The 12,503-nt window shown below is 39.5% G+C and overlaps 1 protein-coding gene across 4 annotated transcripts in view; it reads right to left on the bottom strand.

Annotated features, from left to right (window-relative positions):
• XRCC4 (X-ray repair cross complementing 4) overlaps nucleotides 1–12,503 on the bottom strand; it is a 187,763-nt gene that overhangs the window by 102,775 nt on the left and 72,485 nt on the right. For all 4 annotated transcript variants that reach the window (XM_035563200.2, XM_050716477.1, XM_050716478.1 and 1 more), the window contains exon 4: nucleotides 1,985–2,151. In XM_035563200.2, the coding sequence (XP_035419093.1) occupies nucleotides 1,985–2,151 (167 nt within the window). The remainder of the gene's footprint in view (nucleotides 1–1,984; nucleotides 2,152–12,503) is intronic.

Raw genomic sequence — 12,503 nt, 5'->3', positions numbered from 1 at the left:
CATGTGCTTTACAGTTTCTGTTCTCTAAGATGTCTTTTATGTCAGTGCAATGCTTTTAATGTGCCAGATGCTCAAGTTGATATCCATCAAAAAGCTCGCATACCCTACTGAAAAGAGCTAGTATTTAGAATGGTTCTGATTTGTAACTGAGAAAACAAGGTAACTGTCCAGTTCTTCAGCACTGCCAAAAAATGCAGAGAGATCACCACACGCTTCACAAAAATTAACATGAACTATGTAACTTATTGGCAATTATGCATTCTCCATGCTCAAATACTAGAAATGTGCTATCTGTCTTTTTACCCTTGTCCTCAGTGCTCTAAAATAATTACCGCTCTTATGGCACCTTTCTATTACATTTCAGATTCACCCTCGCTTTCCCCCAGCACTGGTGATGGTATGGAATTTCAATGAGCTCCTGCTGAAGAGTCAATTTCAAGTACCAAACTACCTAGCCTGCATTTTTATAAGTTATTTGTGGTTTAAATATACTGTCACTATAGCTGACTGCAACATAAATTAGTAGGGCTTTTTGTTTGTTTGTTTGTTTCACCCACAGGTGAAAGAGGGAGCACTATTCTTCAACAATGTGCTTCATATTTGCTGTCTTAACTCTTCACACTATGAGTGATACAGAATGTGGAGCTTGAAACGCTGTCTAGTGAATAATGACAGGCAAAGCTTTTGCATGGCTCCAAGAAACTCTCAGCAACCTAGACCCAACAATTGGAGCCAGAAGAACAACAAGAGACAACAGGGTAGATTGGACTGGGGTAAAAAACAAACAAACAAACAAACAACAACAACAAAAAACACCACAAAACAACAACAAAAAAGTTTTAAAAAATCCAGTGTTTGGATAAAAATAATTTTTATCCTCCACTTAGGGGACATGGCCAAAGTTTGATGACTGCACAACTTTCAGCATTTATTTTGAAAAATCAGGTTTCCGCTATTCAAAATATAAACATACTAAAGAAAATCACCAGCTTTCAAAGCCATGAATACATTGCTTTAGCATGCAATGGTTGTCAGGCAACTGTGAATTTTTCTTTGGGGTTACTATTTAAAAGTGCCACTCCACCATGGAAATTGATACAAGCACTAATGCCTACTACATGTTAGCGTGTAATGCAGCACAGCATACTGGTTGTACAATACACTATTGTTCAATAAACTGTTAAGCAGTAAAACACTATTTAGGAAGGCCATATGCTTGTCAGGGAGATTGTCAGGAAAAACTGTTACTCATTTTAATGAAAGAGAAACAAAACTAGCTCCTCCCAAAAGTTAGTTCTCTTTTTCAAGGTAAATTAACACCAATTAGCTACATTCTTTCATCAGTCTTCCTAAATGTAGTTCTTCAGATAAAGCTATACAAAAAAAAATAATAATAATAAATCTCTGACTTTTATGTGCTAACCACTTTATGCCAGCTGAAATAAGCACAGATGACTTCAGTACAGAATGCTGGAGTAGGCAATTCAGATCAGAAATGCAATGGCAATTAATAAAATTTCTCACAAAACAAGAGTAATTTTCCCTATAGCATCACACTCATTTTCCAATTCTGTCTGCTTCCATAAACAATTAAAGAAATGGCAACTTATTTCCCATTTAAAAAAAATGTAAATAATTCAAAGTCCTAGTCATAAGAATTAGAGAAAATGAGGGAGATAAAAAGAGCTGCTTCCTGAAACAGGTGGAGATGAAAAAAGAAAAGAGGTGATTTCTTTTTCACTACATAATGCTAAAACCAGCTTTAACTGCAATGTCTATGATACCAGTCACATTTTTGATATAGGACGGAAACCACATATCCTGTAAGCATCTGGGCTCACAACTCTTTTTAAGAGAGAAAAAAAAAATTGTGTCCATCTATAACTATATGACTTTAAAAGCACCCATCAGTAAACCCTGCACTGACAGTACAAATATGTGTGATTTTCTCAAGAATACCCTGTGAATACTGTTTTAAACTTACCGTTTCTCCACATCACTCCAATCACTGAAAAGCCTTTCATTTTCTTTTTGCAGGTGCTCATTTTTCACCTGGAGTCTTCCCAAGCAGTCCAGACAATACCCAATCAGGTGTCTTACCACCTCTGCTGGACTTGAAACTTTTTGTAGGTTCAGAGATCCAAGCCTGAACTAGAACAAAAGGAAAGACTGAGTTACTTCATCAGTACCTGAAAGATCACAAAACACCAAGCTAGCAACTCACACACAGCATTGACATAGGAAATGCTATACAGTCCTCCAGTTCAAAATGATATAATAAATTTGTAACAAGAATCAGCACGTGGAATAGCACGTGGAATAATTTACATGCCAATTATTTATGCAGCTGACAATGTCTTAATGGACACCTGACATTCAATATGCACAGGAAGAAATCACTGACGTACCTTCAAATGGCAGGAAAAGAGATGAAATACAGAAGTGTAACATGACACAGGAACATTCTGCTCCTGTACAGATCACAGGAGGTCAGAAGTATAAAGGTGTGCCTACAAGTTTTATATAAAAGCCATTCTTGATGTAACGGAGAACCACATGAAAACTTACAGTAAACTTACGGTATTGCTAACATTGGTCTTGCTATCTGACCAATAAAACATCTAAAGTAACTTGCTGCCTATTCTGGTAACGACAGCAGCAATATAACCATAAATATTAATGATAAAACAAATGAATGTTAATTACTTTTGAATTAAAGTAGCTCCGCAAAAGCCTAGCTGTGATCACTGCACACACCTGACAAAAACTAACCTGTAAGATTTTCCCTTAGGGGTTTAGTTATAAAGTTCCTAATAATAAAGGGAGTCCTTCCTTCAATTACATTGTTATCCTCAATAATTCACTGAGACTAAAGGATAGGATCTATAATGAATAGTTGTATTTCCTCAGCAATGAGGATGATATACAGGACATACAAGAGGTCTGAACAGACTTGTTCTGCCTGGTCTGGCAGACAGAGGGCTGTTGTTTCTATTATGTTGAAGGAGGAACAGCTCAGCTATACACACAAAACAGCATCAGCTAAACACATATGCACAGCTGGATGAAGATGCAATGTTCAACATGACTGAGGCAATTGCAGATGGATAGCAAGTTTGCTTGAACAGGGTCACACGCATCCTCTGAAGAGAAGCAAACCAGAAATGAAGGACCTGACTTTGTTGCTCTCCATTGGGCAGATGAAACAGAATCTGAACTACCTTCGGGTGCACTTCCAAACTTGTTTACGCGCACTGAAGTCAAAGGAGGCACCATCATTAGCCTGACACGACAATAAACTACTCAGGGAGCAGATGTAGTGGGCTAAGTGGCATAATCTGCATTTGGCCAGAGTAAACTACAGTAAAACCAGACCTTTAGGTAACAGAGGTATCAAAATGACTTGACTTTGATGGGCAATGCCTGCAGAAACATTGAGGGGTATGTGGAAGGAGAAGGGGTCCTCTCTCACGTCTTGGAATTTTGGAAAGGATTCACACAACTGTTGTGGCATCTCCCTGCACACAGAACTGCTACTCCTCTTCTCAACTTGAATACGTATCATTAACATTATAAAAGTGTAAGTGGTACATGCTAGGGAAGAATTCATTCTGTCATGCCACCACACCTATTACAATCAGAATTACCATTTCCTTCATTTTTCTCCTCTCTTTAGTTCATTCTTCTCAGGAGGGTATGAAAAATGACCCCCCCAAAAGTCATCCATGAAAAAAACAATGTGTAGCATTTGTTAATACTTTTTACAAATTAAGTTTACTGCTACTATACATAGCAGTTTGCTGAAAAAAAGCCTTGTAAAAAATGCTCACAAAGACTTTAGGGAATGTTTGCAACAAATGAGTTCTTCAACCTGGATAAGATATCCATGGAAGTCTGCAACATAACATGATACTATCATGAGCTTCTTCAGGAAGGTTAGCTAATCAGAAAGTATGTCTAACCCAAAGCTTCAATTTCAAATTTGTCACTAATCTTTCTATTGAATTCATGTGTACAGTTTCTAACATATTGTTTTCCTTCAGCTTATATACATCTGATGGCCATAGATGAAAAGATGCATTTAATTTATTTTTGGAAATTAGATTACATTATCAGTAACTCACAGAGTGATGTGTATTCCCTGGATATCACACTTGCTGTCTGACAGCATTAACGAAGATGGATATTTGTGTAAAGGAAACTGCTTTTCATCACTTGCAAGCCACCACCATGCCATATGGATAAAGAATTCATGCCACACTTTAATACTAGCCACAGAGATAGAGAAGCACAGTAGCATAGATAAATAGAAACATGATCTTCTACTTGTACCGTGGAGGAAATAGCAAGAAGTGTGCAAGTTTTTGTCTCATACTTTTAGTATAATCAATTGAGATAAGGCAAACACACATAAGTTTAATCAGGACAAACGCACTTTGTCTGAACTACCATTTACTCAGCACAAGACATTAAAATATGAATATTCCTGAAACAGGTTAGAGGAAATGACATTTCAGCTGAAAGTTTGGTTCTGCTCACAATCAAAGCATACCAAGTACACAGCAGACATTTCACAAGTACAAAATTATAAGCAAACAGCAGTTCAGCTTCTTAGCTGCGTTACACGAATCAATACTGCTCATGTAATGAAGAGCTTTGTTACTGCAAAATACATCCTCAACTTCATGGACCTCTGCCATGAAAGGACTGCTGAAAATCTGTAAGGAAAACCAGCATCCCTTTTATAAAAAATGTTGATCCTCCTAGAGAAACCAAAGCCAAGCCTTCAGGCATGCCACCTCTTTTGATGAATCCTCAGAAGGCAGAGGGGGAAAGGCCAGGCTGCAGGGAGCAGAGCAAGCAACGTGTGGCCGCCTACTCAGTGGCTGCACATGTGTTAGCCAGCAGAGAGAAGATGTGGGGAGGATCTGCCACGCAGCCACCAGGACACAGGGAATTGGCTGGACATCTCTGTAGGTGTTTGTTTCAAAGCCTGATCAACCCCTTCAGAAAACTGTGGCTGAAAGCAATGCCTTACGCCCTTCTATACCAACACGGTAACAATTACTCTTGGACTTTATAAAACAGTTCTCTGGCTATTATGTACTTTATAAAACGAAACTTATCCATAGCGCCTTCCGTACCATGATCCACAGACCCTTTCTAACAGGTCCACCACAGGTAAGTAAGGCAAGTCTGTCATCAGTAGGCTTAAATTCATTACATTACACAGGTGCCCACATATTGACCCCAAAAAACACAAGGTGTCGGGAAAATAATTATTCTTTTATATTTCTTTTCCCCTCAATCACCTCAGGTTAACATAATACAGTTGTAGAAGTGTATTACCCTGGCTACACTGCAGCAATCTCCAGCAGCTCAGTGCAGAAAAACACCAGACGTTTTGGTATGGCCCTAATTAAGCTAGAAGTAATGCAATATTGGATGTGTTTTTGCTTTGCTTCCTTCAAACAGAATCCCACACACCATGCACCAAAAAAGACTGTTTCTTCAACATGAAATTATTTGTTACAGTGAGCTACTCCACTGCCAATTTAACAAACAAAAATGTTAGCACTAACAATAGAAACATTGTTATCTGAGCAAATTACAACTGATTGGCACTTGCCTGGGTAAAGAGCCTAGTGCTGAGAGACTGATAAGCCGTAAAGGCAGCCATATCAGCTTCGCTTCCAAAGCATGAACGCAAATCACGAGCCATTTGTAAGACAATATAAAGAAAATGAAGTCTCAGGGCAGTACCCAACTCTCTCACTGCAATACCCAACTGGAAAGCAAAATGGTCAAGGTGCAGATGAACGAAATAACAGAATTTTAGATCCCAGGATCCTGAATTTGGGACAGATGTGTAATTTGCAGCACTGACGAAGACAGAATTCTATTATATTGAATGTTTGGAAAAAAAAATCACAAAAAAGGAGGCCTTAATTTCTCTACATGTTCTCTTTCATAGGCAATTAAAATGAGAAATACTTTATTTGTCCAAAATTACAGTAGTGAAATTTGGCACAATATTAGAAAGATTCAGTAGAAGTGGCTTAAGATCAGAATACCATAAAAAAAAAAAAAAAAAAGTTACATTTGTAGGATCCCAGGATAAATAGATCTTGCTTACTGCATGAGTGAAAGGTCACCATTAACACTTCATTAAACTAATTTTACATGCAATGTATCTGATTTGGATCATGCTCCCAAGGTGAATCATATTTTGTAAATTCCTGCACATCACTGCTATCTAGATGAACTTGTATTTCTTGCTGTTCTTCCAGCTGCTGTAGCTCTCTCTAGCTTTGTATGATATGCAGATGTAATTAATGTGCCTTCAACTTCCTCTTTCAGACTATTCAAGAAAACATTATGTAAAACAGTGAAGCACTAAACACTTAATTCATGCTGAGAATGATCAGATCTGCTAGACGTCCCAGTGGACAATAAACTGACTGTAACTGATATAATGCTCCCCTTCAATGTCTGTTTTATTGTTTACTGTTGTTGTTATTATTATTATTTTTTTAAAGATGCATGAAGATGAAAAAAGAACAATTTAAAAAGTTGCATCCCCTTCATCAGAAGTCACATTTAGCACTTATCCATTACACAAGTATCTGAAGTTTAGCAATAAAAACCAAAATTAGATGCTCATGACAAATCTGTCATTTTCCCATCACCTCTCACCCTGTCCAAACAGTGTTTGGCTTCTGCAGATGTAGAAAGAAGTGTTCTCAACTATCAGACAGAAAATATTTTGGGAGTAAACTGAAAAGCTTCTCAAGTAAAGTTTTGTTTTTCTATGTACTGATGTTTAAACAAAGATGCTTCACTCAGAAAATATTCTGTTCAAATATTATACAAGGCATTTTATCATACAAAAATTTATTCATTCATATTACTTGATACCATAGAGATGACAGTTATTAGTTTTGATTTTTAATAAAAAATGTATATACATATATATAAATACACATATATATTATTGTTTTCACGTTACTACATTCCACCAGAAATGAGAGTATCAAATCTAAGGTAATAAGGATCAGAGATCACACACTGTGAGCTCTCTCTTCTGAGGCACAATCTGAAGCTAGATACTAACAGTGAAATAGTTTCCAATAACAACAATTTTTCATTATAACATTTTGGTCTATGAGAAACAAAATAAATATATTAATTCTGGAAACTTTTGCTGAATCTGCATTGCTGGCCATTGTTCCTCCCTATGATACTTAAGTATATCAGCAATCCTTTCTAACAGTATTTGTTATCCAAAATATATTTTGGGTATTCCATACTTCTAGAAGCTACCAGAAAAAGTTTTGATTTAGACGGCCAGATCTCATTCTTTCTTGTCCTGGCAGGCTATGGCAGCTATTCAGCACCTGTCTCTCTTCTATTTATTTTACCTATTTACATCCTAACCCCAAAAATGTTGCTTTTTCCTTCTCTACTTTGAAAATGATTTTACAAACAATATGTACAGATAGTGTATTCATAGATATTTAGACCTGATTTTGAAATGAAAATATTCCTATTGTGTGAATTAGCTAATGGGTTTTTAATTGTATGAGTTAATGTGTGGCCTGTAACAAAATCACCTGTAACTCACCTCACTCACCTTCCACCTCCCCTACACCTTTAGAGATGCCTGCACTCTACTCCACACTCTGCTAGCAATCAGCTGGTTAGCACAGTTAGCAACATCTGTGCAGACAGACACTGACTGCCTCCTGCAAGGTGCTGCCTAAGCGCATGTCCTTTCACCAGGGAAATATTAGTGAAGAATGTGAGGGGGGAAAAAAAGTCCTCATCAGCCCACCAGCACGGAGCAGCTGTGTAGTCTCTCCCTGTCTTTATCATGACCTGCAGTCCGTCACAGCAGATGTGACCCCTGTGCCGAAGAGGAAAACCCTACAGACCTATGGAACAACAGATCCTTTTGTCGCTGCCCTATCCTGAGCATCTCTCAACACCTTTCCCAGGCTAGAAGGGAGCCACGCTGGGAGGGTTATTTCTAGATAGTGCTTCTTACTAAGATTGGGCTTTCCATGCTGATTTCAGCCAGGTCTTTGGGAACTAGGGATAAGGGGTGAGCAATCAGGGTGTTTTTATTAATAACTCCTCCAGTCTGAAACAGTGTATTTTCAACATTCAAAAAGACGTTTTAATGAATCCCAAGAGCCAAACCAAAACCTTTACTCATTAGTTTTTCAATTCCTGAAAAATTTTGCTAGGATAAGATACTAAAAGCTGTCAGCTAAACCATCCTTAAATCACCTGCTGATGACCTTGCCGATGGCTGATACTGAAAGTAAATTCCTTACTGCACAGTTAGAGATTAGTCATAACATGCTGGACAATGCTGAATGTCACATTAGTTCAAAAGTAAGATGTCCCTTGCACCCTTGTATTACATTAGGCAGTGTAAGAGCCAGCAGCTTTTCTCCTCTCAGCTGAGAGCTGGAGCTCCTGCAAGACAACAGATCATGATTTCTAGAATTAACCTTGCTACTACTAGTTAGGAATCAACCACCCCTTCTACACCACATTAGCACAGACTCCAAATTAAGACAGAAATCAAAATAAAAATTTTGATTAAAAAAAGAGAAAAAGCTTTCTCTATGAAAATTCATAGGTATTTGGAAGAGGAAAATGTTAATGAAAATTCGTGTATAGGGTTAAAGAATATGACCTACAAATGAATGATGTTGACACTTAGTTGCATATACAAAGAAAGTATTGTTACAAGCTTGAATCTGGAAAGCATTATACCATTTTTATTTCTTAAGTCAATCAGTGAGCAGTGAGTGGTCTTGATTTTTTAAAGCTGCGCCACTATTATCTCCAGGGAAATCATTCAACAGTAACTATGACATTCCTGGGTGTGGTAAAAAAAACGAGTATACTGGACTTGCACAATACAGTGATGACAATATGTAAAAGCAGAAGTTGCTTTTGTAACAGCAAACTCTAGGAAGCTAGAAAAATTACAAAGTACCAAAGAAGCCAAGAAAGCTTGCCAGTTACATCAGTCAGTGTAAAAATATGATCACCAGTTATGAAAAATCAAGTTTAAGACAAAAATTCTGCCTTTCTCCACTTTTGTCTTTCCCTCCTGAAATGCTATTTATGAGAAAAGTATTACTTCATCCTCAAAAAATAAAAAAAAATAAAAATCTATCTTTCTTCTTGATGAAGGCATTACATCTATTCTGGAGTAAAACAGCTGACATAAGTGATTGCTATTTTTCTCAGGTTTTTACTACATGCTGCAGAAACCCTCCACATAAATCGCCATCATATTTGCTGCACATCCACTAATGAAATTCCATCTGGTTCCACTATTTTGTATGGCAGGGGTTCCCAAATATTTTGGAGAGTGCTTTGCTGTTTCTCACACCCTCAAACCCACACATTCATGGCACCATGGCCCACTTGTGATCGTAACGCAAGGAGGCTACATGTGCTCGATAAACCAAGGAGGAATTGCGAACATTGCCAGCCAATAGAATACACAAGTGTTATATACATCGACAGCGTGAGACTGGCCCCAGCATGTCCCTGGCCCATCAGCCACTGCCGTACAAAACACCAGGAAGGCACATCTCAGGGGCTAGGACATCGTAGGGACCCTTCCCAAGTGCTGCTTCGCATGTGGCCACCCTGTCCTGGAGGCTGAGAGCCTTCAGGTATGGGCCTAGACCATTCCCCACCAGTTGGCCTCTGTACTTGGGAACATTCCCAGGAAATTTTAATTTACCACAACCACAGCAATCCCTGGAATAGTGCTCTGTAAGGTTTGCAGCAAAAGTCACTGTATTTTACTGGATTAAGAAGGATGAAGGTACAGTGCAGAAGCAGTTCTCGGGTTTCCCTTTTGAAGGAACCCTTGGATCTTGGGGAAGAAGGCAGAAGTAATGCTGAAAAAGGCTCTGCCAGTTACAAGTTTTTTCTATCCATCTCACACTAACCTGTATGCTGCAGCACAGGGCAGGATGGAAGCAGATTCCTAACCCAAAAGCTCCTGTCACGGAGTTACTGGTCTAGAGGGATCTCCGGAGTTCTCCAATTCAACCTTTGCCCAAAACAGGGCCAGCTCAGAGATCACTGTGTTGCTCAGGGCTTTATCCAGCGTGGGCTTGGAAACTGCCATGCAGTGAGACCACACAACCTTTCCAGACAACACTTGACTGGCCTAATAGTAAAAAACCTCTCTGCTGTATCCAGTTGGAAACTCTGGTTTCTATTATGTCTGCTGTCCCTCACCCTCCTGACACACCACCATGAAGACCCAGGCCCTGTCTTCTCAGCAATCCCCCTGACATGTCACTTCTGAAGCCACGTCTCCTCCAAGGTGAAGCAGCCCTGGTCTCACAGCCCCACAGGGCAAGTCCTCCAGCTGCTGACCATCTTGGCAGCTCTTCACTGGATTCGTTTCAGAAGAACCCTCTTGTTCCAGCAAGATCTCTTCTTGTGGTAGTAGGCCCCAGACTGCACGCCACATCAAACCGACTAATGCCAGTTAAAGGGGGACGGCCCCTTCCCCTGCTCTGCTACTTGTGCTCCCATTGATCTGGCCTGGGACACCACTGGTGACAGGACTCATATTCAGCTCACAGCCTGACAAGATCCTGAGGCTCTTACCCAGAGATCTCCTCCACTGTCCCCCGCCCATCCCCTTGCGGGGCTTTCTGTGCCCAGGGCAGGGCTTTGAATTTGTCCATCGACTTCTGTATGGCTCCTGCTGACCCATTGCCCCAGGCTGCTGTCTCCAGGTGGCATAGCCCTGTCCTCAAGGTAATCCACTGGTCATGCCAATGTTTGGTGTCAACTGCAAACTCCGTGGATGTGCGCCCTCCAAGTCACCAATAAGGATATGACACAAGGGACCCCTGCAGTTCTCCACTTGTTACCAGCCTCCAGATCAACATGGTCCAATTATCTACTGCCCTCCAAGCCTCATCACCCAACCGGTTATCTATCCACCTTGTTGTGTGGACAACATACAGACTATAGCTGCCCACCATGGATACAAGGGTGTTCTGAAAAACAATGCTGAAAGCCTTGTCACAGTCGAGACAAGTGGCATCAACTGTTCTCTTTTCAGACAGAAATCCAGTCATTTTATCACAGAAGGCAGCCTGGTTGGTCCAGCGTGATTTTCATTTGGTAAATCCATGTCAAAAGCTCACCACCACCTCCTGTGTGCCCAGAAATGCGATCTGAGCACACGGGCTCCATGATTTTCCCAGAAATCAAAGTGAGGCTGACCAGTTTGTAATTTCTCTGATCACCATTCTGGCATTTTGTGAAGACTGGTGGAGGGTTTACTATTCTCCAGGTGTGAGGGAACCTCCCCCACCCAATCTCTATGACCTCTTAGCTTTGATAAGGAGCAGTCTCATAAAGGATTGTCCTCTAAGTGCCCGTTGATGCAGCACATCTGGTCCAATGGACTTGGATGGGTTATATGGTGTAGAAAACAGTAATACTACTCAACAGTCTAGATTTTGTTTTCTTATCTGGATTTCCAGAAATTCAGTAAGGTCCTTATAAGCACTACATTTTGACACCCTGTATCTGAGACCATTTGTGCAAGAAGTTGTCAGCATAAATTGCAGTTGATTTGTTCAAGGGAAGAGAAGGAGAACTACCCTGATATTGTACCAAAACTCGAGCATCATTTTCCTGAGACTTCACTAAGGCCAATTCTTTGGAACTGCAATGTGACAAACTCCTTATAACGGGATCAATGTCTTTAAAATAGACTCATTTGTTGATCCCGCTAATACAGTTGGAAAGCTGTTCTGGGCATTTTTTTCTAATTTGTCTCTTATACATACACGTGCCCAGCTTATATCCATTTGCTCTTGGGCAGACACTCTTCCTTAGCTTACAGAGTTCTTCTCTCTCACTAGTGTTCAGACTTGGTTATTTATATATAATTATTTACCTCTGTCAGTATTCAATCTGTTGAACTAACGTTCAAGGCTGTATGCTTTGGCTGCATATATATTAGGCTCTCTATCTCCCATATCATAAAAGTAAGCTTCCTCCCAATTTGAATTTGCATTGCTTGACTGAAGATGACTAGAACAATACACATAATTCTTAATATAAACCGCAACTAAGTAGACTGCAAAAAGTCTTTCAGTAGACTGACAGAATAAACACAGAACTTATATAACATTTGCAGATCATCAATATTCACCTTATTTGCATGTTTTGCTTCTTCATTTCACTCTATCACATTTACCCTGTAAGAATCATCAGCATATGTGAATTACCTATATTCCAGAAGGCCTGTCTTTTCAGGTAGTTCTGGAGTAAAAAGTGGTAAATTAAAATAATAAGCACATCAGAATTGGCTTAAATACCCATGCTCTCTTTGATTTTTTTTTTTTAGGTGAGCCATATATTCAGGTAAGAGTAGTTGTGTGTGCGCCTGTGAGACACTTCTATAGCAAAAAACAAAGATGTTTCTTTTA

The sequence above is a fragment of the Cygnus atratus genome, chromosome Z, assembly GCF_013377495.2.
Source record: "Cygnus atratus isolate AKBS03 ecotype Queensland, Australia chromosome Z, CAtr_DNAZoo_HiC_assembly, whole genome shotgun sequence".
In the NCBI taxonomy this organism is placed as follows: domain Eukaryota; kingdom Metazoa; phylum Chordata; class Aves; order Anseriformes; family Anatidae; genus Cygnus; species Cygnus atratus.
This window is presented reverse-complemented; position numbering and strand designations above follow the sequence as displayed.